This window comes from Rhyacophila brunnea, unplaced genomic scaffold (assembly GCF_057557595.1).
Source record: "Rhyacophila brunnea isolate RB1 unplaced genomic scaffold, BYU_Rbru_1.0 scaffold_6, whole genome shotgun sequence".
NCBI classification, from domain to species: Eukaryota; Metazoa; Arthropoda; class Insecta; order Trichoptera; family Rhyacophilidae; genus Rhyacophila; species Rhyacophila brunnea.
The window spans coordinates 46,054,182-46,081,421 of record NW_028233276.1 but is presented as its reverse complement, the minus strand read 5'-3'; the positions used below and the strand labels follow the sequence as shown (position 1 = coordinate 46,081,421).

Below are 27,240 nucleotides of genomic sequence, written 5' to 3'. Positions count from 1 at the left end.
TTCCGCCTGGTGCCTGGTGGTGGATAAAGAAGACGGAAACCTTCTATAGAATTTATATCTTTTGAATAATAAATAGATACCTTATAATTGGAGTGTTGTCTGTACAATAGTGTCATGTCCACAATTGGTCAAAAATGAGATTTTGATGCAATTCTTTTACTATAACATAAATGTCCAATATTTTGCTATGACCAACTCCAAAACATCCATGAGACACTAGCATTCGGTTATATTGATAAAACAAATAATTACAAGATAAAAAGAACTTTTTATATACAACGTTATAAAATTTTCGGTTGAATTATTATGCTCAAACTTGTACTTGATAATATGAAGTAAATAAAAAACAAACAAATATAGAATACTGAAATGTCATTTTGATTTCCATAGTAACACACGTATATATTAATAATTTAGTTGCTAGGACCACCCCCTTAGCAACCAATAATAGTCTGTTACTTTTTACGGATTTTTCTGAAATAACTTTCCATACAAAACAGAATTAACTGAAAATGAATTCAATTCTGCTTAAAGATGGCTAAAAGTATTAAAATAATGCATTGGCATCGTGTTCTGATATATTCTAAAAGTTTCAAATGTCTACCTAGTCAGGAAGTCAGTTAAATATCTATTGCAAGATATGGACTGGACAAACAAGAATACGAGCCAATAAAAATGTTGTAAAATGATATATATTATGTTGAAATGTATAGGTAGGTAAGTACATAATTTTTCATTCTTTTTTCCATTTTTTCAAAAATACTCGGAATGTAAAATGTTTATTGTATGTATTGTACCTATGTAAATTTTTATTGTATGTGAAATACTGAATGTTTGAAAAACTACATACTTACGTAAATAGTTTTTTGGACATGTCACTATTGTTCAGACAGCACTCGATTATGTACATAAATGTTATCTGATAAAATTGATTATTCAACGAATAGTTCACAAGACTTAAGAATGTAACATTCTTTTTATTGAACATACATAATTTGAAAACTAAATCACTTGTAACTCAATTTAGAAAAAACTTCAGAGTATTGTAAGACCAATTAGTTAAAATTTGTCGCAATTAGATAAGATGCCTATAGCATTGTGGTCAATGTGCGTGGGCGCGAATACCGAGTTTTTTCCAAAAAAGGTTTTTTCTACTGGTTATATATTTTCTCAGAAGTGTTTTCAAATTGTGCATGTCGATAGAATTGAGTTCGTTAATGGTGTTAACTATCAATTCTTGGTGAAAAGAAAGTGTACCAGATTCTCCGCCGATTATAATGACTAGCTGCTGCAACACGATACAAAAGCTGATGGATAATCATATACACACACAGTAGATTGTGTATGAAGAGAGAGGAACAGGGCAAAGCGGGGGATCACTGTGGAAGTAATAAGGTGAGGTAAGGTATGAATACGTCATGAAGTAGGAATAATTGGATTGTTAATAATGAAAAAACGACTTTTCAGAATTAATTTATTTATAAAAAGCTACAAATACATGATGTTCGACCGGTACAAAACAATTACAAAGTATAAATTTACAATTTTTTTCATATATTGATTGATAAAATAAAAATACACATTATCAATGGTAATCTCATTATTTTATAGTAACAGCACAAATATATTGCTTATGATAAGTATAAAATCACATCAAACATTGCTATATGTATCTGCAATGAAATCTGTTTGGATGATCACTGTCGAAAAACATTATTTCTATTTTTTGGGCACATAACAATCAAGACATTACCCCGCACAAGTTAATCTAACCATATTATGTTTTTCTGTAATATTTTATAGATAACATTCATTGATTTCAATTCCTTAAAATATTGCAAACGATAGGTAATTAATTATAATAAGAATATTATTTATACATTATTGCTGTTTATTTTATGACAGTTATATTTTAGATATTATTGTCTGCACTAAATGGTATACATAATAGTAATATGATCTGAAAAATCAAACAGAGAAATGTATAAAAATTTGCAGTGTTTTGAGATACATATTTAGTTTTTTTTATAACGATACCCATAATAATTGACTTTTCACCGTATTTGTAAAAAAGGATTTGTCCTAATGCTTCTTCTATTAGATAAATACATATTATTATTGTAAAACTCTTAACAGTTATATTCACAGCTGTTTTATTGCCTAAATGTTTTTTTTTACTATCGAAATTGAGTGGTTCTTATAACTAAAAAATGAAAATAGTTTTAAAAACAGAATAGAATTGAGTTACAAATATTTTAGGTAGGTAGTACATAATCCTCTATCAAAATTCAGAGTTGTACAATGAAAAAAACAAATGAATAACCACAAACTAATATCATTTGGTAACAGGATAGCATATTAGAAGGTAAGTAAAAAAAAAAATATTGCAGAATATAACCATAACTACAATATAACTATTACTTTGTATCAAGTATCAATTTTTAAAAATCAATAACTTAAACAATTTCGATTGGTTAAAAGAGATTCAAAATGATTCAGAAGTTATAACATATTGAGAGCGTTGGTTTAAAATTAGAGATTAAGATAATAGGAATGTAATGAGTAATTTAGTAGTTAAATGTATTATTAATATTGGACGTCCTTCGGTATGCCGGCAGCGATTGAACTCTCGATGCTGCAGTGGTCTTCTCCGCGGAGAATCTTGAAGAAACCGTTATCGCCCCAATCATTGTTCCAGGAGTTGGCAATGAGCCAGTACGGAGTATCATTTTCGACTCCCCAACCCAAAATTTTGATGGCATGGCCGCCTGAAATTTAAACACACAAATACTGTTTATTATAATGTATTTCATTATAAGATACTTAATGTTACATTTAAGGTGGAAAAGAGGTGCATGCTGGGCATAATGCATTAAGACAAATCAAAATAATTGGATAAGGGAACAAAGCGATGGTATGCGATGTAAGCTCGAAGGAGAGACAATCGTTGCACAAATCTAGTCATCTAGTGGTACTGAAGAGGAAAAAAATATCAGAAAAATAGACCCAGTGGCTGGATCGATGAAATAGTTGGGTTCTGTGAAAGTATGTGGTGACACAGATAGGATAGACCTTCATCTAAAGCAGCATTTAGACCAAGCGAGCGAATGTTCGTTCTTCCCCACTCCAGCGAACGAGCATTCTTTTGGATTCCACAGAGATTCGCTGCATTTAGCTAGATTTCTCTAAGAATGCTCGTTCATTTGTTCTAAACACATGCTAGAGCGAGAGCACAGTCGCATTGAACATTCTTTCACCTTCGGTCGGACTTGCTGGTGGAGCGGTTTCATCAAAGTGTTCTTCGCTCGCTGCCGAACATACCTATACAATTACTAAAAATATTACATCACTTTTGTGTATTGTTACATGTTGCACGGGAATAAAAATTGACAAACCAAAAACGTGACTAAGCCGCGCACTCGCAAACAAACAAATGTGAGAGCCAGAGCATTCCCTCGCAGTGTTCTATATTCTAGCTCTTTTAGTTTAAGCTTATTTTGTGGATTTTGTTCACCAGGCGTTTACAGCAGAATGCTCTAGCTCTCGGTCTATGTTCTTGTTTGTTTGGTCTAATTCTAAATGCATGTTAATTTGCTTTAGGCAGAGTTTAATTGAATTTTATAACTAAACAATACCATCTGCAATTTGTATTCTTAGTTCAATCAAAACAAATAAGTATGCCTGATAAAGTTTAGTGTGCACTATTTATGTTGGATTTTCACAGAGTACCTCCACCCTTCACCCCTGCTGTCACCTGCACCCTGTCGCCATATAAGTGAACGAACTAATAGTATTATCAACTCAAATTAGATGTCCCATTTCAAAGCTGCGAACAGCTATCATGTAAAATTATAATATTGAAATTACTATATTTATTCAAACTTCACTAATAGGTACTAATTAGAAGAAAATATGTAAACAATAAGACTCAATAATAATTGTAATACGATTGATTGACTAATTGCGCACATAATTGCAGACTGAGCAATTACTTGAAAATAATTATTCACTAATCAAATAATACTGTGATTGAGTCATCCAAATACAAAAAAAAGTGATGTTTATTCAGTTGTCAACATTAGTATGTAATATTATTACAAAGCGATAATAAATAATCAAATTTTATTGAGAGTGATTAATATGTTTATGAGTAATTCATTGCTCACTGTATGTGGAACTAAGATTTTATTTATTTTCTTACCTACCTATTAAATCATTAATACTTTGGACGCTGAAGACGCACCTGGCGCGTAATGTCCAGGCGGCCGATCGATGTAATTGACGTGCATTTTAAAGGTGGTAATTAAAAAATCATTATCTAGTCAGCACTAAATGAGGTATTGACTCAATATTTTTTTGTAGTATGAAGTCAAAGAGGATGATGAAGAGAAACGACGCTTGCATTTTGACCCTGCTGCTTCACGGTAGCGAATCAAGGCACCTTATGAAGGCTCAGAGTAACCGTATACTGAGCTTTAAGAACAGATGTTTGCGGTGGATACTGCGTGTGCGCGGTAGTATAGTAGTAAGAGAGCGAACCAAACAATCTCTAATTAATCTAAGAGTGAAGAGGTGACGTTGGATCTGGTTTGTTTGTTCTTCAAGCCAACCATAAGATAAAGTATAAGAGATACGACGAAGCAACAATGATCTGGAATGACGCAAGAAGACTGGTGAGCGACAGAGATTCTCGGAGGCACCGTGTGGTGTCCATATGTTCCAGCTAAGGTCATGGCCGGAGAAGAAAAAGAATCATTTTTATAATCATGTATTTAATACAGAAGATACTCTTACCTGTGATTAATGTATTGAATATGAATGAGGTAGCGAGATGGAAAGCGTATTGATTGATCTAATATTTGTATACAATATCGGAAAGAGAAATTCTGTATCCTAAATAACTACTTACGGTGTAAAAATTCTATTTATTTTTTTAATTAATAGTATTTTTCATTGGAGTGACACATGCATTGATTACACATGAGTCACATCAGCTAAAATACATTATTGGATTTCTAGAAATTATGCGTATCTTTGGGAATATATTTTCGATATAATGTTGATTCACAGCCAATTGTCAATTTTCAATAAATAATATCGATAAACTAATTTTATATTAAACTATAAATTATTACTATACTACTACTGTGTCTGCAATATGCCGAGTGGTTACCGCGTTGTTTTTCAATGTGTGTTTGGACCTAGAGTATGAACCTAGTAGATTGAGCAAAGGGCTAACATCCATTTCTCATAGAAAAAAAAGATCTTCTTACGGACCGACACGCATAAAAAATTACATTTAAAATTATTTTTGTTTTATGATAAATATCGTCACCGTTCAGGCAAAAGTCACCAACCCTAAAAACATAGTTTTGAAATATCGCAATTTGAAAGTTTGAAAATGCAGGAAAAATCAGATTTTAATGTTTTTAAAGTTTTATCTACATTAAATTATTTTCTCATGTCTTCTTAATAATTTCTTTAAGGTAATTTTACTTTTTGATGCTAATTAAAACATCTGGACGGTTTTGAAGGAGGCAAGGTAGCTCAATTATGGTTTGGTGATTTTTGCTTGTTAATAATCTGAACAATGTTGGCCAAAAGAAGGATCAGTAAAACTCACCATCCATAGTATAGTGACTTTTGCTTGTATATTTATAACGAAGGATTTTTTTTTTATATAGTCAATAATGTCTATTCACCTATAATGACTTTTGCTTGTTAAGATTTTATCGAAAGTCATTTAGTGAAAAACAAATAATTCGGATTTAAGCAAAATTTTACTAACTAATGTAACGTGGTGAGTTTTGCATCTTAAAGAACATAATTTTACGCTTCGGGTGACATACTCAACTCAAAACTGCCATTTTCAGGGTTGGTGACTTTTGCCTGAACGGTGACGATATATGCTAGCCACTTGCTCAACCTATTTGGTTCATGCTCTGAGTCCAAGCACACATTGAAAATATATCGTGTGACATTGCCAGAGCTGCGGGTCTATGCTATACACAAGGCGACTATCGACCGCTAAAGTGGTAAAGTGATAGTATTTATTACATATTTGTATTGAGGTATTATAATTGTTACAATAAGTTAGCCGTCTAAACAGTCAAAACTGTCTATATCACTCGAAATTTTATCACAGCCAAAAGAGATTCTGTTAAAATATAGCACTTATTGCAACAATTACAATCAACTTATTGTAATTGTTACAATAAGTGCTAATACTTTGATACAAACCTACCCTAAAATTGGTAATATTTATCACTTTATCTTTTTAGCGGTCGATAAGTATAGAAGAATATGAAATAAAAAATGTGTCAAAATTTGGTTGAATGCTTGTGAATTTTAACAGATAAGATGAATGAATCCGCAATGAGTAATGACTTACAGATAATTTAAACCAAGTCCACCGTCCCTTTCATATATTTGAATGCTGTATTTCGAAAACGTTACATGTCACATTTAAAAAAGAGTGATATGAGTTGCAAAAATCTTCATATTACCTAAATACACAAATATAAGGCAACTTTTTTTGTAGTTTTTTGTAGACAACAGTTAACACTTACTGCAAAACGATATATTTTATATAAAAACTACTTATTTTTATATAGGTAAAAGATTTTTTTCACTATTTTAACTAAAACACAATAATTGTGACTTGTAACGTTTTCGAAATACAGCATTCATTCAAGCTCCATCTAGCAGAGATAGTTTTCTTTGAGATCTTTAGTTGCAACGTATTGGTTGAGTATCCATATTATTCAATTGAATGCCTTTTTTAAATAGAATAGGTATACCTACAAAGTTCAACATACTTTATAATGTACTCACGAATGCAGTAGATAATACTTTCATTGTGAACCAATAAAATAAATGATACACGTACCAAGCGCTTCTCCGGCGACGTGTTTATAGACACCAGATTTGTAGTTGAGAAGGTCAGCGTACACGGTGAAAGCACCTTCGACTGGCCCGTTGGTGAATATCTCATGTTTTATCTGTTTTTCATCTCCGTCAAGCGAGTAGGAAGATTTTCCGTAATGCTTGTCGTTTTCGTAAGACACAGCGTAATTGTCCTCACACGATTGAACGCACTGCGGAGTTACTCCTTCTATACAATCAAACCACAACAATCCGTTAGAAATTATTAGAAACATGTTTATGCCATCACACCAGAGCCAAGGGGTTTTTTTTTCGACTTCAAAGATAAATATGGGAGTGTTTTCAACATTCTGTAAATGAAAGGTTTTGTTCTCGAATGATCCATTACATATTACTATTCCAAAGATAAAGTTGTACTTAATATTTCTTTATAAAATAAAGATTTAAGAATGTAAAATTCTTTATTGAAAAAGCATAATTCGAAAACACCTCAGATACATACCTATTAGCAAAAATCTTGGAAAAGAGGGAGATCTAGACGTCAGCTAGGTATCAATACTTTTATTATAGGTATGTACCCTGATTCAAACCACAAAAGCCGGTCATCACGTTAATTAAATAGAAGAAATATTTCAGTTGCATGACTATTCCATAGTTAATAATGTCGTAATTAGGTAGGATGCAAGCGGCTAAATTCGTAAACCACATTGGCCGGAATCTAATAGATATGTTTCTGAGGTGTTTCATTGCATACACCGTAATATCTATGAGAAATCCAACATTAGGAATAAAATGTTTATAACTTTTCATACAAATCAGTTCCATGTTTGAATGACGCATAAATGAAACTTTCTTCAAAGTATAATATATTGTCATTTGTAGTTCTTTAATCGTTAATACTTCAATCAGATAGAAACATTGAGATAGAGATAGTGAACCACCATCTATCTCAGGTAACTGCATGTGACGTGATGGTAATGTGTTCGGGTCATAATGTGTGTGAATAGATTTTCTCTCGAGATTGGCCTCTGCAATGAACTCGAAATGTGAAACATTATTAAACAAACTCTTAATAAATTCACAATATAGCTTATTTAAAATGAAATAATATGTAATTGTCAGTCATATTTCACTGTTCAACAGTAAATAATTGATGTAGGTACATATTTGTTTTTTAAATGTTCAACTGAATATAAGGTGGCGAAAATGGAATATCTAATACATACATCATTAAACTATAGATAAAAACTAAAACTTTGAACTAGAGATGGCAAAATGTAATATATGTTTGAAATAATGAAATTATGGAATAAGTATTACAAGGTAAGAAAATTCCAAGAGTTATTAAAATAAAAAACAAGTACATAAATATAGAATGTACCTATGTAATAAGAATATTTTAAAACAGATTCTATACGAATAGGTAAAACTAACATTGATTTATGATTGAGGCATAAAATTTAGATAATATACCTTCTCCATTGCAAACTGGTCTTGTGCCATTGACGTGATGTTCACACGGCGCAATTTCGTATGGTTGGCAGCCCTGGCTAGAATTGTAACTGCCTCCAGAAACCAATCCTTTCTTCACCCAATAGTCCCAAGCAGAGCCTGTTTGAATTGTAATGTAAAATCTATGATACAATAAGATTATTTTTTGTATCCTTTTTACTATGTGAAGTAAATTTTATCATGTAAAATGTAATCGAATGTTTTGCTTGAAACATAGATATATTAGTATTAGACATATAGACAATAATGTTATAATATCATTTTATTGACTCAATTTGACAAAAAAGTAACATTGTCTATGTATATTAAAAATACTATTTCATAATTAAATAATAAGCACATAAACAAAATTGGAAGGTATTTTAAAATAAAGAATGTTGGAATCTTGAAACAAAGGAAGTGTTATACGATTTTATGGCAATGAGAAGCTATGTTATACAGTTAGTAGGTAAAGGATAATGGTTTGTTGGTAGTTACCTGGGAATCCACCGTTGCAACCGAATCCACAAGAAGCACAGCATGATAAGAGATCCTCAGCAGAGAAATGGATGTGAACCTTTCCCTTGGAGTGGATACATACTCTGTCTGACATGGCTTCTACAGCTCCAAATGCCCAGCAAGACCCACATGATCCCTAGTTGGAATTGAGAATATTATTATTAATACAATGGTAATTTGGTGTTACCAGTATGTAAATGATGATTCAATCAATAAGCTCTGATAGCAGCAATTGGTAATTTTAAGTTGCTACCTACACAATTCCATTAACTATTGTACTGCAACAAAAAATAGTTGTAAGGTCATCATGGAATAACTGTTCCTAAAGCGTCAATGACATTGAGCTACTTTACAAGCTGTTGGCGAATTTAAAAGCGGGCGATTCAGCTACTGCGATTGTGATGATGACACACAAAACTTTCCATTCGCTGAGAAGCCACAAGTCAGCGACTATTTTGACAGAACGTAGTTCGTTTTTTTACCGGGAGGTCGCTACTACGCTCTACTGCGCAGACGCAGTAGGCCCACACGCCGGCGTGTAGCGTGTAAAGTTGACCGGCTTTCAACTTTTCTCAGTAGATTGTTTACAATTTGCTTGTTAGCTTGTTCGATGATGACACTAGGCGACTTTACAGGCAGATTATAAATTCACCAACAAGCAGCTCGTAAAGTAGCTCAATGTCATTGACGCTTTACACACTTGAAGACTACAATCTAAATAATCTAGCCTTTTAAGTAATTCATAAGACCTATGACGCCTATAACACTCTTTTGGTTTAGCAACCTCAATTGTATTTTGAAAATATTTGAATAGTAAGATAAATTATTATGAAAGTAAGTAATAATTACATACTTGATCTCTTATTTCTTTGAGTGTAGGGCATTCAGGCCATGCCGTACGTCCATCAAAGTTCTCTGGTAGTTCAATGTTAACTTTATCAAGTTTATGAGAGAATTTTGCCAGCTTGTACTTCTGTGGAAGGGCACCCATCAACCTGACAAAGATAATATTTTTTTCAGGAATATTAAAAATTATTCTATGGGAAGTCGTAGCGCTTGGCCACAGTGACGGGCGGGCAACGGCGCGGCGGCGTCTTGCGCAACTCAAACATATAACTGTGTGTGATATGCCCCAAAAAAAGACACTATCTACGAACATTTTACACACGGTTATACGTTTGACTTGCGCAAGACGCCGCCCGCCGACCACTACGTTCTTGCACTCAATTTTCACATTGTTCAATGCACTCGTAAAATGCCGCCATATATTGTATGCCCACATAAGATAAGCATATAAGCGATTCTATATTGAATATGATTGTGTTTTACTTGTGCGTTGAATGCAGTGGCGGCATTATGGTTTAAATATTTAAAATATCAAATACAATTTTAAAATGTCCACAACAAAACTTATCAATGTTTGTTTTCTAAAGTTATGTGTAAAATAACAAAACAAAATAATTATTACACGTCGAAACCGATAAGAACTAAATCAGAGAATTTCTTTAGATTAGCAAATTATTGAGTATATTTAGTAGACTACTTCACCAAAAATATTGGAAAACATTATATTATAAAATATTGATAATAGTAAATTAGGTTGTCTATAAAATTAGACTTCAGATGATTTTGGGTTCTTTTTGATCCCCTTCCCATTGTCACATTTCGTCACAAAATCTTTTGCCTTCCTGTTGAGTTACGTTTCATTTTTATATTCTCTTCATTCATTATAAAATTAATTCCTTGAAAATTATCTATTTCAGTATAATATTCACATGGGATATATTTTACTCTCAGAAAAAAAATATTTTAAACTCTGACGGTTTTGTGATATCACATTTTATACAGCCCTCACTAAACATCTCATTATATCAGACACCCTCCCAACCCTTATGACATAATGTCATAATATGAATGACCGGTTTTTTATTATTTTGTAAGGGTAATAATAGGCGCTCTCTGTAATGAAGCATCTATGACATTTAGACATCATGAAATTATTAAGCACTTTCATTAGCGTACTACCCTTTGAATGCTACGCAACGATATATCGTTATTTTTAACAATGGTCAGGAATGTTAACAACGATCGTCGTTTTGCTTTTGATGCCTGAAATGTTAATTTAATTTGGTATCATACTGTACTGCACTAGTGGTACGAAACATTTTTTTATCTATTTAGTTTTATTGTTGTGTAATATAAACCGATTGATATTATGTTTTGTGACTGGGTAGGTTTAGAAATGATAACTAACTATTGTTTTTATTTTTGTGTGGTGGTATTTATAGGAATTTTATCGGCAAAATCTTGATCCAAAAACACTTCAGAAAACGCTTCTTCGATTTCAGGAATTAAAATAAACAAAAAATAAATTATAATACAAATGAGGAATTATTTTCACAATAATATGTTATGGGGAGTATGTGATCTTAGCTAACGCAATCGATTGTAATAAGAATAATATTTTGATGTAACCGATTGTTTCCAAGAGTTGGTAAAAATCAAAACTCTGTGGGCGGATAGTGCATTTCGCTCGCTCGCGCGATCGCCCGTATGACAGAGCGAGAAAGAGATTTGTCAATTACTTTTATCAGTACATGCAGTATGTCGACATCATTGCCATATCAGAATTGGCGCTGAAAAAGGCATTCACAGCACTAGAAGCCGCTGCCAAAAGAATGGGTTTACAAATAAACGAGGCAAAAACTAAATACATGCCTGTCTATGTCACACCACGAGAAGTCGCACCAAAGTTAGATATTGGTGCATACAAGTTTGATACGGTCGACAGTTTCATATACCTTGGATCTCTTGTAACTCGACATAATGATATTACATAAGAAATCAACAAGAGAATCATGTCTGCGAATAAATGCTACTTTGGTCTGTTAAGACATTTTAAGTCCCGCTTACTATCTCGTCGAACTAAAAGCACTCTTTACAAGACACTTGTAAAGCCAGTGCTCACCTACGCATCGGAAACCTGGACATTAACTTTGCGAAATGAACGAGCCCTGAACATCTTTGAAAGAAAAATTCTCCGGCGTATATATGGACCGATCAGGGATGGCACCAATTGGAGGAGAAGATATAATGCTGAGCCCTACGGGCTGTACGAATATTGCAGCGCAGTTCAATCAATTAAGATTGGGAGACTGCGACGGCTAGGTCTTGTGCACCGTATGAATGACAATGAACCGGCAAAGAGAGTGATGTCCAGCAATCCAATAGGACGTAGAAGAAGAGGGAGGCCAAAGATTCGCTGGTTAGATGGAGCTGCCAGTGACTGCCGTATTCTGGGGGTGCCAAATTGGAAAGCGGCCACACTGGATAGGTACAGGTGGAGGGAGCTGTTGGAGGAGGCCAAGACCCAAACCGGGTTGTCGTGCCCCTGATGATGATGATGATGATGTAGTACGAGATATCTAATTACCTTGTTGTCTATTCAAAACGATAAATTAATTATGAAAATGTTTTTATAATATACCGATTTCGCAGAATCAATTAAAGTGGTAAGGTGTCAAAAAAAATACAATATTTTCATATATTGACAATAATTGTTAGCAATCCCCGCCCGGATTTTGAAAAACATCATAGCAGCCAAAAGGTGTATTATTATAGAAATTTGTTTTTTGTTATCTTAATTATTACGATTTGATATTTTATGATTCATTCATAAAATTACATAATATAATAGGAAATTGACAAACAGGCACTTTGATAAATAATTCTTTGCAGGAAGTAAAAGAGGTAATGCATTATAATACATAACGCTATTATTATGTAGGTACTATAAACATACCACATAAGCGTGAAGTTTGATATGTCTGACAAAAAAATGATGGTTAGAGTGACACCGAACCAAAGAAAACGATACAATAGGATTCATCTAAGAGCAGTCGGAAATAATAAGGGTAACAATAATTCACTTAACCATATGTAATTCGTGCACAGTGGAGGAAATCACAATCTGCGCCATTTTAAGATTAAGTTGTTCCATTATAATCTTTTAAATGTTTTAGTAATATTAAAGCTTCATGGCCAACAAGTGTCGCTTCTTGAAAAGAAAAGAGTTTACCTTCTGATGTATGAAAAGTCGATATCTTTATGGAAGTTCCTCCCGGCTATCCATGTGTCAGCTTTATTGTTGATAGCGTTGATGAATTCATCCGATAATGGATGAGGCAGCTTCACCGACAGTGTGCATATTGCCATGCACAGCACAATAAATATATACTTAAAGAAGACTTCCATTGTAAATTATGTCTGTAAAAGAATATTAATATAACTTATATTATAAAATAAACATTTATGATGAAGCGGTTTCGGGTCCAAGTGAACACCTTTAGCTATAACTGCAGGCGAGCTGTTTATTACTAGACTCAAAGTGCGGAGAGTTTGGGTATGGGGAATGCATCTGGAAAAGTGCAATATTCTGCAGTTGAAATGACGAGAAGCTATTAAAAATTAATAAAAATATTAAGTATATTATCAATATTTTTTTTTAAATAGATACCCCCCCTAAACAATTTTTCTGTGTGTGCCTGATGAGCAATAAAGATTCAAGCATTGCGAATGGCAATTCAAACGTCTGTTTGAATAAAAATAAAAGATTGTCTTTTCATATATTTTAAATTAAATACATTTTTAATTTTTGATTACAATTATTGTCAAGATCACCTGAGTTTGGAACGAATACAGTCATATTATTATGCCGTTGAAATGAAGATTTGTTGATTTTACAATACGTGGTGGGTAGGTTGAAAATAATATCAAGAGAACATTGTTTAGTTCAAAGGTTATTCATTATCTAATTAAGTATAATATTATTCATTCCAAATAACAACTACGCTTATCAACAAGTTTAATAACATTAAAGTACGCCAATCAACTTCAATTATATTATTAAGTAGGTAGATACCTCGAAATATGATTCAAAAGAAAAAAATATTAGAATACCAAGAAAAGCAACACACGGTAGGTATTTCGTCCACCAAATCAATTACCAAGAATCTTATTATCAAAAAGCAGTAAGTATGGGTGGTATTTCCTTGCACATGATTTCAATAAGGAACGTAGCAGCACTTCTTTGTTGAAAAAACAATTAACAAGAGCGATGTGGACATTGAACAAGCACTTAAATAATAATGTAAAATTATTTAAAAATTAACTATGACATGTGAATTGAATTTGAAAACTTATATACGAGTGTGTGTTTTATTTGAATAACTATTTAAATTAATAAAAGTATGATTGTTTTATTACTGACCGTGTCTCGACGACCGAATAGGCAACTGAAGAACTACTCAGGATTCGCTAAAAACTTTCCTTTTATCTGCCTCTTGCCTTGTTTTGACACAAGGAATGACAGCTGAGACGACTAGTGCTGCCAGCTCGAGGAAAAAACACTAAAAAATCTTAGAGGTAAAAAGAATACTTTAAGATTTATAAAAACCATATAGGTAGGTACTTTCCATGATTATATATTTTTGAATGATTAGGTATTATGAGAAAGAAAAAATGAAAGGAGTTTTACCTACCAATAAAACTCTTATTATTCATGTTGACTTTGAAGTCCTTGAGATAGGGTTTGCTCTTTCTTCTTCGCGTGAGGTTATATTCTACTAATTTATTTTCCTTTTTCTTGTCGTTGGACATTCCTTCGTTTTTATTTACTGGTCATACCCGCGCGTCAATTTTTTATGTATGGATTTTGGGATCCTTTTGTCTTCATTATGATATGACTCAAGGAACCAGGTAGAAGTTACATGGACTTCAAAGTCAACATGAATAATAAGAGTTTTATTGGTAGGTAAAACTCCTTTCATTATTCGAATTTGACTTTGAAGTCTTTGAGATAAGGTGAGTCGGGGTAAGTGTGACATAGAATTTAATGAGATGAATTTCAACCTGGTTCATGATGAATGGGTATGTTTTAAACAGTTAAAAACTTTACCATATGATCTACAATATCATTACAATTAATATGTACAGAAGGAACCCACTGTATATCTTACTATAATACGACATTTTAATATTTTTTGATTACTAGTCAGTTTGTTACACTTACCCCAATATTGGGGTAAAAGTAACTAAATTCACCATTATTCCAAAAGTTCTTCAAAACCATAACGTATTACATGCATAGAAAGGTAATATATCATTTAATGGATATTGATTCTTAAATTAAAACTTTTGTAAGTATAGATTTTCAACAAAAATGATCTCTATCATTATTTTGGGGTAAGTGTGTCATACTAATGTATGTAGAGCTAGTGATGTCCCGAAACAAAAATGACGTTTTTTATTAGGTAGGTACTTAATTATTTAATGTGGTTATCTCAGCAACAGGAGTGGTAGGTAAATCAATCAAAGGCTATTGAAGATTAACTTATAATTTTATTCGTCTCGAAAGAGCACAAATACAAAGTATACAATACAGGAATGCAGAGTAACCCTAAAAATAGTCAGTACTTACGTCATGACAAAGACGTAAGCACCTACAGTAAAATCAAAACGATAAAGAGGATTGTCGATTGTGTGCGGCGTGAGAATAAGTGTACGAAAGAATGAGTTAAATTTGAAATGTTATAATAGCTTCACCAAGAATTAACATGGTAAAACATTATTTTTTTAGCTCGAAACAGTGAGCATTAACAAACAGTTGATGAAATTTAATATACCTAACATGATTATTTTCGTATTATTACAAAATTAAATAACAATCAGCAAAAATAAAATGTGGATACAAATAGAGAGTAAGATACAAAAGAAAAAAATAATAATTAATACACAAAAACATTAAATCTCTAGTAACGTTTTGGGTCTCATTCTCGAATCATTCTTTCGTTTTTACTGTACTTAAAATTCAAGTTAAGTGCTGTCACGACCTCGGACTTCGGGTCTTATACCTAGAGTACCTTTTAGGGGTGTAGAGTGGCCTGAACACGCCCTTGGCCTCGTAGTCAAATAAACTGCACCGAGCCGCACCCTTGACCACCCAGAGGGACGTTTCTTTCCAGAAATAAGTCCCACGGCCCGTGTCTTTGAGGCTGAGGACACGGTTCGTGGAAGACCAGGCCTGAATAAATAAGAAAGCATGCGAGACGACGAATGAAATTGGGCTTTTGCCACTTAAACATGTCAGTAGAATGTGTAGGCAAAACGCCAATAGATTGTAATAACTTGTATTGTGAATGAAAGAGAGGAATGTTAGGCAGTGCTAGGAGAAGAAAAAGAGTATTACGTCATAACTAAATCGTAAGATATGTAAAATTAAGATATATAAAAAAATCCGCAGTACGGACACTACGTTGTAATAACGCGTAAGTGTGCCGTACAAAATAAATGTAAACAATTTAACAGCGTTGATTCCGAAATAGAAAATAATGTTAAAAGTCGGCCGGCAACATTGTCTTTGACCGTTGGAGATATGCAACGTCGCCCAAGAAAAAAACCGTTGGGGATGAATTTCAAGATGGCTTGAGTATGACGAAAATAGTAAGATGCGGGACACGTATTTCGTACTCGGTAACATAAACTATAAAAAAAATTCGCGTGTCGATAGCATTTCGCGGCTATTGTATATTATAAGTAACCAGCTCGGGGATATAAAAATTTTGGAATCAATTGCGCTTATAAATTGTGTGTGATGAATAACCTATAATAATTCTTTAAAAAAAAGACATATTGTGTCCGTAAAACAAATTATAAAACTATATAATAATTATATGACATCGACGTAAATATACCCTGCCGTTATAAAATTAATTCCGGTGCGTTATTTTACCCAGCCCAAATCCTAAAAAAAAAAACCATACTAAGAATAAAAAGTGATCGTTTACCAGTTACTAACAAAAAATTGTGATACCAGGGTTCGAATTGAACTTTGTCTGAGCTAGACCGGAACCCTGGAGTTATCATGTGGCGCCCAACATATGCGGCTTGTGAATTGTACGGATTTGCCGATCCCGCAACCATGAGGACCGAAAAAAATTAAAATAAAAATATTTTTTTTTGTTGTTTTAAAAAAAAAAAAAAAAAAAACTAAACGAGTGCACATGTCAATGCGGACACGTTCGCAAACGAAGGCCGACACCAACAAGGAGACATCTGAAGACTCTTTAAACATGGCCGACCCGATTATCGACACGGAAGTGGCCTCCACGGACAACGCGTTCGCGACTAATTTCGAAACAATGCGACCATTTGTTAATGACAGTCCGCGCACCGAAGTGACCACACCTAGTATACCATGTGTACTTCCGATGGTAGTGCCCCGACCAGAACTACCATATAAACCGTGGACACATAAGCCAGAACTACAAGTGACGTTTGGGGGTAACCCCAAACATAGGGTGGCTACGTTTCTGGCCGGATGCGAAGAGTTCTTCCGGTTGGATAGAACCCCAGAGGATAACTGGACAGGACGTGCCTTGGGGCAGCTGAAAGGCGAAGCCAAGTCCTGGGCCAGAACAGTGTCTCCAGACGATGGGTGGGAGACCTTTACCAACCGACTCCGCCGTCACTTTGAGTCACCTGCCAGGACCAGAGAACAACAAGACGAACTGAAAACCACAGCACAGCGTCCTGAAGAAGACCCTTATGCTTTCCTCTTAAACAAGCGAGACCTCGCCAAGGCGTTAATGCCTACTGCAAGTAGTAAAGACCTCGCCGACATATTTTACGAACTTTTTACAGAAAGAGTACAATTGTGGGTTGGAGCGTGCAAGTGGCAGACACTCGAAGAACTACTAGAAGTCGTTCGTGACCTACGGATGATAAAAACAAACCCGACCATCGCCGTACCAACACCCACTCAAAGAAGCACACCTCAAACATGCAGTTGTCAGTGGCGAGGCGAGCAGACAAAACGAAGGGAACAAACCGGGGGACACGCGAAACCACGGTCCGCCGAGGTATCGCATACACGCCTCGCACCACTCGCTACAAAAACGGAGAACAAAGTGACCACTAATTATGAAGCACCGCCGGCTCAGACGAGTTACGGGTATAGAGGCCAATACCCTCGACGGGGTTCATTTGGAACTAGGGGCCGTGGAAGTTACTCAAATGCTAACGGAGCTCGGAAGTGTTACTATTGCCCTGAGTATCATGAACATTCCGAGTGCGAGGTACTGAAACGAAGGATCCAGCGAACACAGGAGACACCGAGGGAATGAAGATTAGATGCAGAACCCGACCACCGTCTGAGGCTCGCAGATGGCAGTCGACGTGCTGCATACGGCACTGGCAAAGGTACCGTCGCGCAGGACTCTCTTCAAGTGCTTGTGCAAAAGCCTGTGTTCAAAAGTGGAAAGAAGTGTAACGTTAGTCAGGACATCCTTCCGATAGCTGAAAAAGTTATGAAACAGGACCCTCTCCTAGGGGCTGTAAATGTAGCGTCTATATTCAAAAAAAATATTCGTGACGCACCGCCTGGTGATGTTTTCCGACCGATTCTGAATAAAACTTTAGCCATTTTCAAGCTAAACAATATAAATATTGCCGCACGCTGGTATAGAAAAGTTGGAAAACAACCGCAGGGCGAGCCAATCGAAGCTGTAAATATAATTAGTAGTAATAAAATAATAAATACTGTGTCTAAAAAGGCGATGAATGTTTGTGAGATTAAAAATACGAGGATCCATCGACAAGCAGTAAAAACAGCAGAGACACCAGTAAAAACCGTAAGTAGATTTAACGCTGACACTGGCAAAACTGTTATTGATAAATTCTGTATTACACCGGCTCAATTAAATAAGTCGGAACAAACCAGAAAAAATATTTATAATGATATTATGTTGGATGCCGGAAGAAAATATAACGCCATCATTTCAAATAAACACCGCGTACGATCATTTTATGCATCTCATCGTACGGGGCGGGGAGGCAACGGCAGCGTTAACGCAAGAGTACGGGGGGAATTATCTCCACGATACACGGGAACGAAATCAGCTGACTGCGCGGGGCAGGGAGACGGCACCGTTAACGCGGGGGTACAGCGGGTAATCTCGCCGCAACAAAGTACAAAGAAAACAGGTGCCCCTTCGGATATAAAAAAAATGCCCTTACTACGAAACACAGCTGATTTACTCTACACTACAAATACGCCGGAATTACCGGGAAGTATTATTGCTAAGAACGAAATAAACAGGAACGTTATTAACGAGATAAATGACTTTAATAAAACTCATCTAGCATATAAGGAGAATAAAAATACACATATTAAAAAAATAAATAAGGTAACGAATAGCGTATGTGCGACTTGTAAGAGTGACTTTTACAGTGTCGAAATGAATAAAATAGATGCTGTATGTCTAGTATGTAAGCATTTGCCTGCGGGTTTAAATGATATAAAAAGTGTTAGTAATAAGGAATTACGTAGCGATAGTAAAACTATTAACGGTTCGAGCACTCCAGTGTGCGTATTAACAGATACCTCGGCTATCACTGGTATATATCAGATCGGGGGGAAGTCAATGCCGCCATTGAATGTCGAGCATCTCATCAAGATACCTTTTCGTATAGAAGGAGTAAATGGCACATATGAAGCTGTGATCGATACCGGAGCGACTAATACCCTTATCCGAGGTGAATTAGTGTGCCCACCGTATACAACGAGCGGATCGTCACAAATACTTATTGCTGCGGGCGGCGCGAATCTTCGCACCAGAGGCGAAGTAGTTGTTAAAGGATTCTTGCGAGATAGTCCGTTGGAAATACGGGCCCTCGCTCTGGATGAATTACATATTGACTTACTTTTAGGCTTGGACTTTTTAAGCCAACAAAAAGCGGTAATCGACTTAAAACGTCGCTGTATACACTTCGGAGATAAAACAAGGCAGACACTTCATTGCTCGACGACACGGACACCGACGCCATGTGGCCCAATCGTATTGGCCGAGCTGGCTCCCGATATTCCTGATGCGGCTAGGTCCTCATTGATGAAGGTCATGGAGGACTTTAAGGATCGATTCGCAGCGACCGGGCCGCCGAGTAGAACGACCGAATATAAGATCTTTTTAAAGGATACGACGCCGTTCCACTTAGCACCGTATCGTCAATCAGAGGCAAGACGTAAACAGATTCAAGAGGACGTTGAAGAGATGCTAGCCGATAACATTATTGAGCCGAGCAATAGTCCGTATAGTAGCCCCGTCGTAATGGTCCCGAAAAAAGATGGCACTTCTCGTTTTTGTGTAGACTATAGAAGATTGAATTCTGTCTCCGCCGAGGAAACCACGACCTTGCCACTCATCCTGGAGACCCTTAAGGACCTGGGCACGGCAACCATATTCAGTTCCATCGATTTAAAAAGTGGGTACTGGCAATGTCCCCTACACCAGGATACCAAGCCACTGACTGCTTTCACCACAGCCGATGGGTGCCGTTATCAGTTTCGAAGACTCCCGTTTGGCCTCCGTGGCGCGCCATCTGCTTTTCAGAGGCTGATGAGCCAAGAGGTGCTGGTAGGCCTCATAAACCGCATCTGTTTGGTATATTTGGACGATATAATCGTTTACAGCCAAACGTGGGAGGATCACACGCGTCACTTACGCCTTGTAATGGAACGCCTACAATACCACGAGCTTAGAGTAGCCCCAGCGAAGTGCCAGATAGGTCGGAGAGAGGTGGAGTATCTGGGTCATCGGATAACTGAAAGGGGAAACGAACCTCAGACCCACCATCTTCGAGAAGTAGAGGCGGCGGCCGAACCAAAGACGCGAAGGGAGGTGAGGGCCTTCCTAGGACTCTGTAATTGGTTAAGAGAGTATGTACCGCGATTTGCAGAAATGGCAACACCCTTGACCCAACTCCTGAGGACTACTGTCAAATTCCAATGGACTCAAGCAGCCACAGAAGCATTCCGACGAATAAAAGAAGCTTTAGGCCGACCCTTAAGGCTGGCCCGACCGGACTTCTCGAGACCGTTTTGTCTCCAGACGGACGCCTCAGGACATGGAATTGCTGCCGTCCTCTTCCAGCCTAAGGATGATGGTGGAAGGGACGTCATAGCATATGCCAGTAAACGACTGAACGAAGTCGAAAGTCGATACCACTCTAACGAGCTAGAAACTATGGCTGCCGTCTGGGGTGTGACTAAATATCGAGGATTTTTGGAAGACAAGAAGTTTACCCTCATCACGGACAACCAAGCCCTTACATGGCTGAATACTGCGAAGAGTGGCAGAGGAAAATTGGCTCGGTGGGCAATGTTACTTTCCGAATTCACGTTTGATATCGTACACTGCTCGGGAGCTGAAAACTACTTAGCTGACCACCTTTCAAGGTTTCCTCAAAGTCCTGCCGGATCTACCATGAGTCCTGAAGAAGAGAGTAAACGCATGGCTGCTCCTACGAGACGACAAGAATGCCCAAGTGCCATGTTGATAACCATGGTAAACTTGCGACAGGCTATCATTGAGAAACAGAAAACCGACGAAAGAACGGTAACACTAATAAATCTATTAAACACAGATACCGGGCCGAATAGGAAACTCGCGGGCCTATCCGTACGAGATAATATGTTAATACGTAATAATGAAAGCCAAGACCCAACACTCGTCGTACCCGAATCACTCCGGAAAGACGTATTGCGACTTTTCCACGATGAAAGTGGGCATCCGGGAGCACTAGTAACGGACTTTGCTATTCGCGAGGACTATTTTTGGCCCAGACGAAAACGTCAAGTCGAGGCCTACGTTCGAGCATGTGAGATTTGCGCCACCCGAAAACGAGGTGGACTGCAACACAAGGCCCCTCAGACTTCGCACGTAGAAGCCAAAAGGCCCTGGGAAGTAATAGCGTTAGACTTTATGGGACCCTATCCCACTACACGTAGACGGAATAAATATATATTAGTCATCACAGACTTATTTTCACGGTGGGTCGAAGCATTCGCGATAAGGTCTGCGACGATAGCAATTACGTTACCCATAATACGCGAACAAATTATCCTACGATATGGGACACCGAGGGCACTTTTAACGGATAATGGGACACAGTTCAATCACCCGTCTTGGGCACTCGCTCTAGAAGCCTGGGGCGTACTTCATTGGACCACGGGTGTCTATTGCCCGAGAGCGAATCCCACTGAACGTAGAAACCAAGAGATAAAGAAAGGGATGCGAATCCGTTTGTCGGGCCCGAGCCAAGACCGCTGGGACGAAACCCTCGTAGACATTCTGGCCGACTTGCGCTGCAGACGAAATGAAGCGACTGGGTTTACACCCGCGGAAGTCTTGTGGGGATTCCGTATGTGTCGACCGGGATACTGGGATAACCCGTTGAGGACCAGTGCTAGCGACAGAGCAGCATTAAACAGAGAAGAAATGAACGAAGCAGTGATGGCCAACCAACAGGCATACTTCAGGCGACGCAGACCTGTCTCTGGACCAGGACCCCCCTCTTACGAGGTTGGCGAGATGGTATACACCAAGGAGCACCCTAACCAGAAACCTGGAATTTGCGTCGGTTTGTTACCAAGGTGGTCTGGTCCGCACCAGGTAATCTGGAAGGCTGGACGTGCCATGTACTACGTGGAACGACGGGGGCGACCATACAAGTTCCACGTAGACCAGATAAGGAAGCGATTTCCACTAGTAGAAACAGAAGGAGACGAAAACGCGGACGCTGGAGAAGGAAGCGATCCGACGGAGCCCAGGGTACCGCCTCCTCTAAACCCCAACCCTCGAGACGACGTCCTAGAACAACTCGGGTCAAAGACGCCTGATGTAGACATGAGAATTGATCACTCTCCGAATACGTCATCGCAACACGACCGACCTGAAAGCGACCCGTCACGAGTGGAACAGGAGATAACAGGAGGCTCGCCAAGAGCATTGCCGGTCGCTCGTAAGGGAGCGAAGAAAAGAAAGAAACGACAAGGTGCTAAATCAACGACGTCTGTGCCCTGCGAAGCTGATTCGATGATCGACGTTGCCAAGGTGACGTCCGTCGACGATCACGCCGCGCAAGCAACGTCTGACGGACTAGTGACGTACGATAGGATTGAAAACGTGTTAGATACTTTCGTTCAGGGGACGCCTTCAACAGAAGTCGAACACCAACCTATCAAAAAGCCACTTAAATGCCCTAGGAGCGGAAAGAAGGGGCGTGCTAGAAGGCCTCTCTCACCCCCCTCAGCTGGAAATGATCCGACAGTGGACACGACCACTTCGGACAATGAAAGGGCGGTTACAAGACATAGGTCTGTCGACCTAAACCCTCAAGAACTTAGACGTAGCGGGAGGCGCCGACTGCCGAAACGCTTTTTCCCTGCGGACCGTTCTACGTGAATCGACGTACCAAAAGGTCACTGAAACACGTACGAAATAACTAACAAAAACGAGTAATCAAAAAAATAAGAAATAAAAAGAAACGAAAGACGCGATACGTATTGTATGTAACCACATAAAATATAAAACCCGGACCCTCGTGTTGTGGCGTAGGACGCCGCGCACGAGGAAGATCAGAAACAAACTTATTACTATATCAGCATAATATAATATAAACTTAACTAATTTTACGAAAATAAATGCGGACTCTTGCATAGTGTCGTAAGACATCACGCGCGGGAACGAAAGGCGATTAAACTTAGAATTATGATAAAATAATATATTCTGCTAATACTTAACTTTATGAAAATGCATCCGGACCCACATATTATGACCAAAACCACAGGCTGTATATGTGGATGACTTAAAAAAAAAAAATACGCCCATTTGCGCCGACAACCTCCCAGTATCACGAGCTAGATATTGACAGGATTGTTCGGCCGTGAAAACAAAGAAAAATAAACAATATTCACCATCTGATACCCATATAAATAATATCAAAGAAACCATACTGAGATCGTCAAGACGATACCTACTTGTTAGTTAAAAAAAATATATATACTTAATTTAGATATAACATTAATAATATTATGCATAAACCACAAGTTAAAACTAGGTAAGCAAGTAATTGCCCCACGATTAGATGTTAAATTAGAATATTAAGCTAGATTCCTTTTAGTATCTATTTAGGTTCAATAGGTAACTATTATAATAGGTATCTTCTAGACTATCAGAGGGTAAGACGTGTGGCCACGTGATCAGATGAGAGCCGATGCCGTAGAAAGGGGGAATAAATTAGTTTGCAATTCTCACATCGGTCTAACTGATGCCTGCATATTAAATTCGGACGGATAAGCGAGTCCACTGATCACACGATATGGCTTAATAAAACATATAATCCGACACCCTGATAGCCTACCTGAGAATTAAGTTCGATTTGAATTTCTCTGTTGTATTTGCCAGATCTTTAGTAGATCTGGGAATATATAAATATGTAAACGAATGCATGTATATGTATCGTCACCCGAGCGAACTGGAAGTCCCGTCTAAACCCATGGATTGCGACCAATGCATTGGTAATAACCCTCTCCTCGATTGGGCGGACTAAAAAGGCGCATGCTGGTGTCTACATCGGTCCTTTAGGAGTGATGCTTGATTACAGGCCGAGATGACGTCTGCCTCCCTTTCCGGTTCCTGAGATTCGCGACTCACGGTCTAAATAGGTTGGATGTGGCGAGTCATAGCCCCGATCGTGTCACCCTCTAGAACGAACGCCTAGACCTTAGACACTCTGATTCTGGAGAAGTCTATTGACGAAATAACTTGTAGAATACTGAATAGAATAATAGAAACCTGATTAAAGTAAACATTCCGAGGCTGGAATATATGAGTCATTATTAAACCAAAAGTAATTAAAATAAATGTAAAACTAAACACTGTATACGATATTCCTATACCCAACGGTTTGTCAAGTCGTCGCTATAGGATTTGTTTCCCGAATATCCATTTTTGTCGAAATCGACATTTTAATGCAGTTCAATTTCTTTTATCGAACTCTACCGAAATCATTTATAAAAACAATATATTTTTATCTAGGAACAGAGATATTTTTTAAAAAAACCCGAATACGCCATGTTAAGTTACAATTACTCCGTGATTTTCTCCCGAATGTCCAACTATTCGTACCTGAATATCCAAGTTAATTTCGGTCGAAATATATCTCTGACTGAGTGTTTATTTCCCGAATATGACTTTATCCAATCAAACCGCGCTCACGCCGTGCATCTCGCTCCCACATTCACGCTGTCTAGCTCTAAAACAATCACGCCCACTTTCATATTTTTCCGCCGTCTGGAGACTTCTTTCAAATTTCGTCTTATTGATATTGTTTTTAACATTACTATTGTTTTAATAGTGAATTCATCAAATTTGAAGAGATCATTCATAGCTGATACACCACCAGTTCGCCCTGAACTTACAATAGAGTTGTGGAAGTGAGTATTTCAACCTAAATAACTGCATTTTGTTTTGATAAATGACACAAAATCCCAACGGTTATATGAATTCTACAGTATGACCCGGCAACTACTACGACGTAAAAAATAATTATTATTTCAAATTATTATTAATCAAACATTGTTTGTCTTTATTTTACTTTTAATCTAGGTATTTCTATGAAAATAAAGGCGATGCTATTATTTATTTTTGAATGCGCTGATAATTAATATTTTAATTTAATATGTATGTTAGTAACTATTTATTTGGTGGATATTATATACTTAGGATATTGGTACCTACCTAATATTAGCAGCCAATGGTAATTAATTTATACATGCTATTATTTTGTGTTGTTGTTCCTTACAATAGTAAATATATAATATTTATTTGGTGGTTTGTAATAAGTTTAATTGTCAATTATAGAAATATATATATATATAATAATATACAGATATATATAAATAGATTTTTTTTTTTTTGGAAAAAGTATTAATATAAAATTGTTAGCAAGTACGAGTAAGTACCATCATAAAATATTGGAGAAATGACCGTGACGTCGGATAGTAATTGAAGTAGTAGATACCTTATAATATATTTTCTCAGAAGTGATTTAAAAAAATATGTAAGTATGTTCAATTATTAGAATGGTACATTCTTAAATCTTGTGAAATATTCGTTCAATAAAAAAATAGTTAATTACTTAAAAACTATTTTATTACTTAATCCGAAAAAAAAAACCGAAAAAAGCGATTGCCGCGTGTTATTATTACATACGAACTTGGATAATTACGATCATTAAGTATTTAAATAGTAGAGGTAATTATTAACAATTATCGTGTAAATAAATATAACATTTGAGGCGCGTACTTTTTGACCACTCAGTAATCTGTGGGCCGTGCAGCAATACGCTACGGTCTTAAATCCCGAACGTCCATGTTTTGTCCCGAATATCCATTATTCTAAGAGAGCGCTAAAAAATTCCCGAATATCCACAGTGAGTACTTGTAAATAAAACGCATTTTCTGTGCATTTAATGATTTATACCAGTATATTATTCTTGGAATCTATTCTTAGATAATGTTGCAATCATACAGTATAGAAAGAATGATTGTTACATCTACTGATATTAAAATATACGACAGTGAAATTTGTTTTTCGTCTCCTGTAAAATTGACATTTGGTCTATTCGGGAAACAAATCCTATAGCGACGAAGTGGTGGGAACGGTGGCCTATTTGAGACCAAGGATTATGTTCACGCCAAAATCCAGAGAGGTCGAATTGTCACGACCTCGGACTTCGGGTCTTATACCTAGAGTACCTTTTAGGGGTGTAGAGTGGCCTGAACACGCCCTTGGCCTCGTAGTCAAATAAACTGCACCGAGCCGCACCCTTGACCACCCAGAGGGACGTTTCTTTCCAGAAATAAGTCCCACGGCCCGTGTCTTTGAGGCTGAGGACACGGTTCGTGGAAGACCAGGCCTGAATAAATAAGAAAGCATGCGAGACGACGAATGAAATTGGGCTTTTGCCACTTAAACATGTCAGTAGAATGTGTAGGCAAAACGCCAATAGATTGTAATAACTTGTATTGTGAATGAAAGAGAGGAATGTTAGGCAGTGCTAGGAGAAGAAAAAGAGTATTACGTCATAACTAAATCGTAAGATATGTAAAATTAAGATATATAAAAAAATCCGCAGTACGGACACTACGTTGTAATAACGCGTAAGTGTGCCGTACAAAATAAATGTAAACAATTTAACAGCGTTGATTCCGAAATAGAAAATAATGTTAAAAGTCGGCCGGCAACATTGTCTTTGACCGTTGGAGATATGCAACGTCGCCCAAGAAAAAAACCGTTGGGGATGAATTTCAAGATGGCTTGAGTATGACGAAAATAGTAAGATGCGGGACACGTATTTCGTACTCGGTAACATAAACTATAAAAAAAATTCGCGTGTCGATAGCATTTCGCGGCTATTGTATATTATAAGTAACCAGCTCGGGGA

General features: G+C 36.9%; 1 protein-coding gene across 7 annotated transcripts; it reads right to left on the bottom strand.

Moving 5' to 3' along the window:
* Nucleotides 1-1,460: 1,460 nt before the first annotated feature.
* On the bottom strand, nt 1,461-14,201 carry CtsB (Cathepsin B). Of its 7 annotated transcripts, none has more exons than XR_015071766.1 (8): nt 14,165-14,201; nt 12,974-13,161; nt 9,749-9,890; nt 8,875-9,031; nt 8,359-8,496; nt 6,890-7,114; nt 1,881-2,768; nt 1,461-1,787 (listed from the first exon to the last, which is right to left on the bottom strand). XR_015071766.1 is itself a non-coding variant. In XM_085956692.1 (7 exons), the coding sequence occupies exons 2-7, from the start codon at nt 13,147-13,149 to the stop codon at nt 2,587-2,589; spliced, it is 1,020 nt and encodes a 339-aa protein (XP_085812818.1). In that variant the 5' UTR covers nt 13,150-13,161; nt 14,165-14,201; the 3' UTR covers nt 1,461-2,586. The 7 variants fall into 7 exon arrangements, 1 of the variants encoding a protein (XP_085812818.1); XR_015071768.1 differs by having other exon boundaries at nt 1,461-1,685; nt 1,933-2,768; XR_015071769.1 differs by having other exon boundaries at nt 1,461-1,663; nt 1,933-2,768.
* Nucleotides 14,202-27,240: the final 13,039 nt, after the last annotated feature.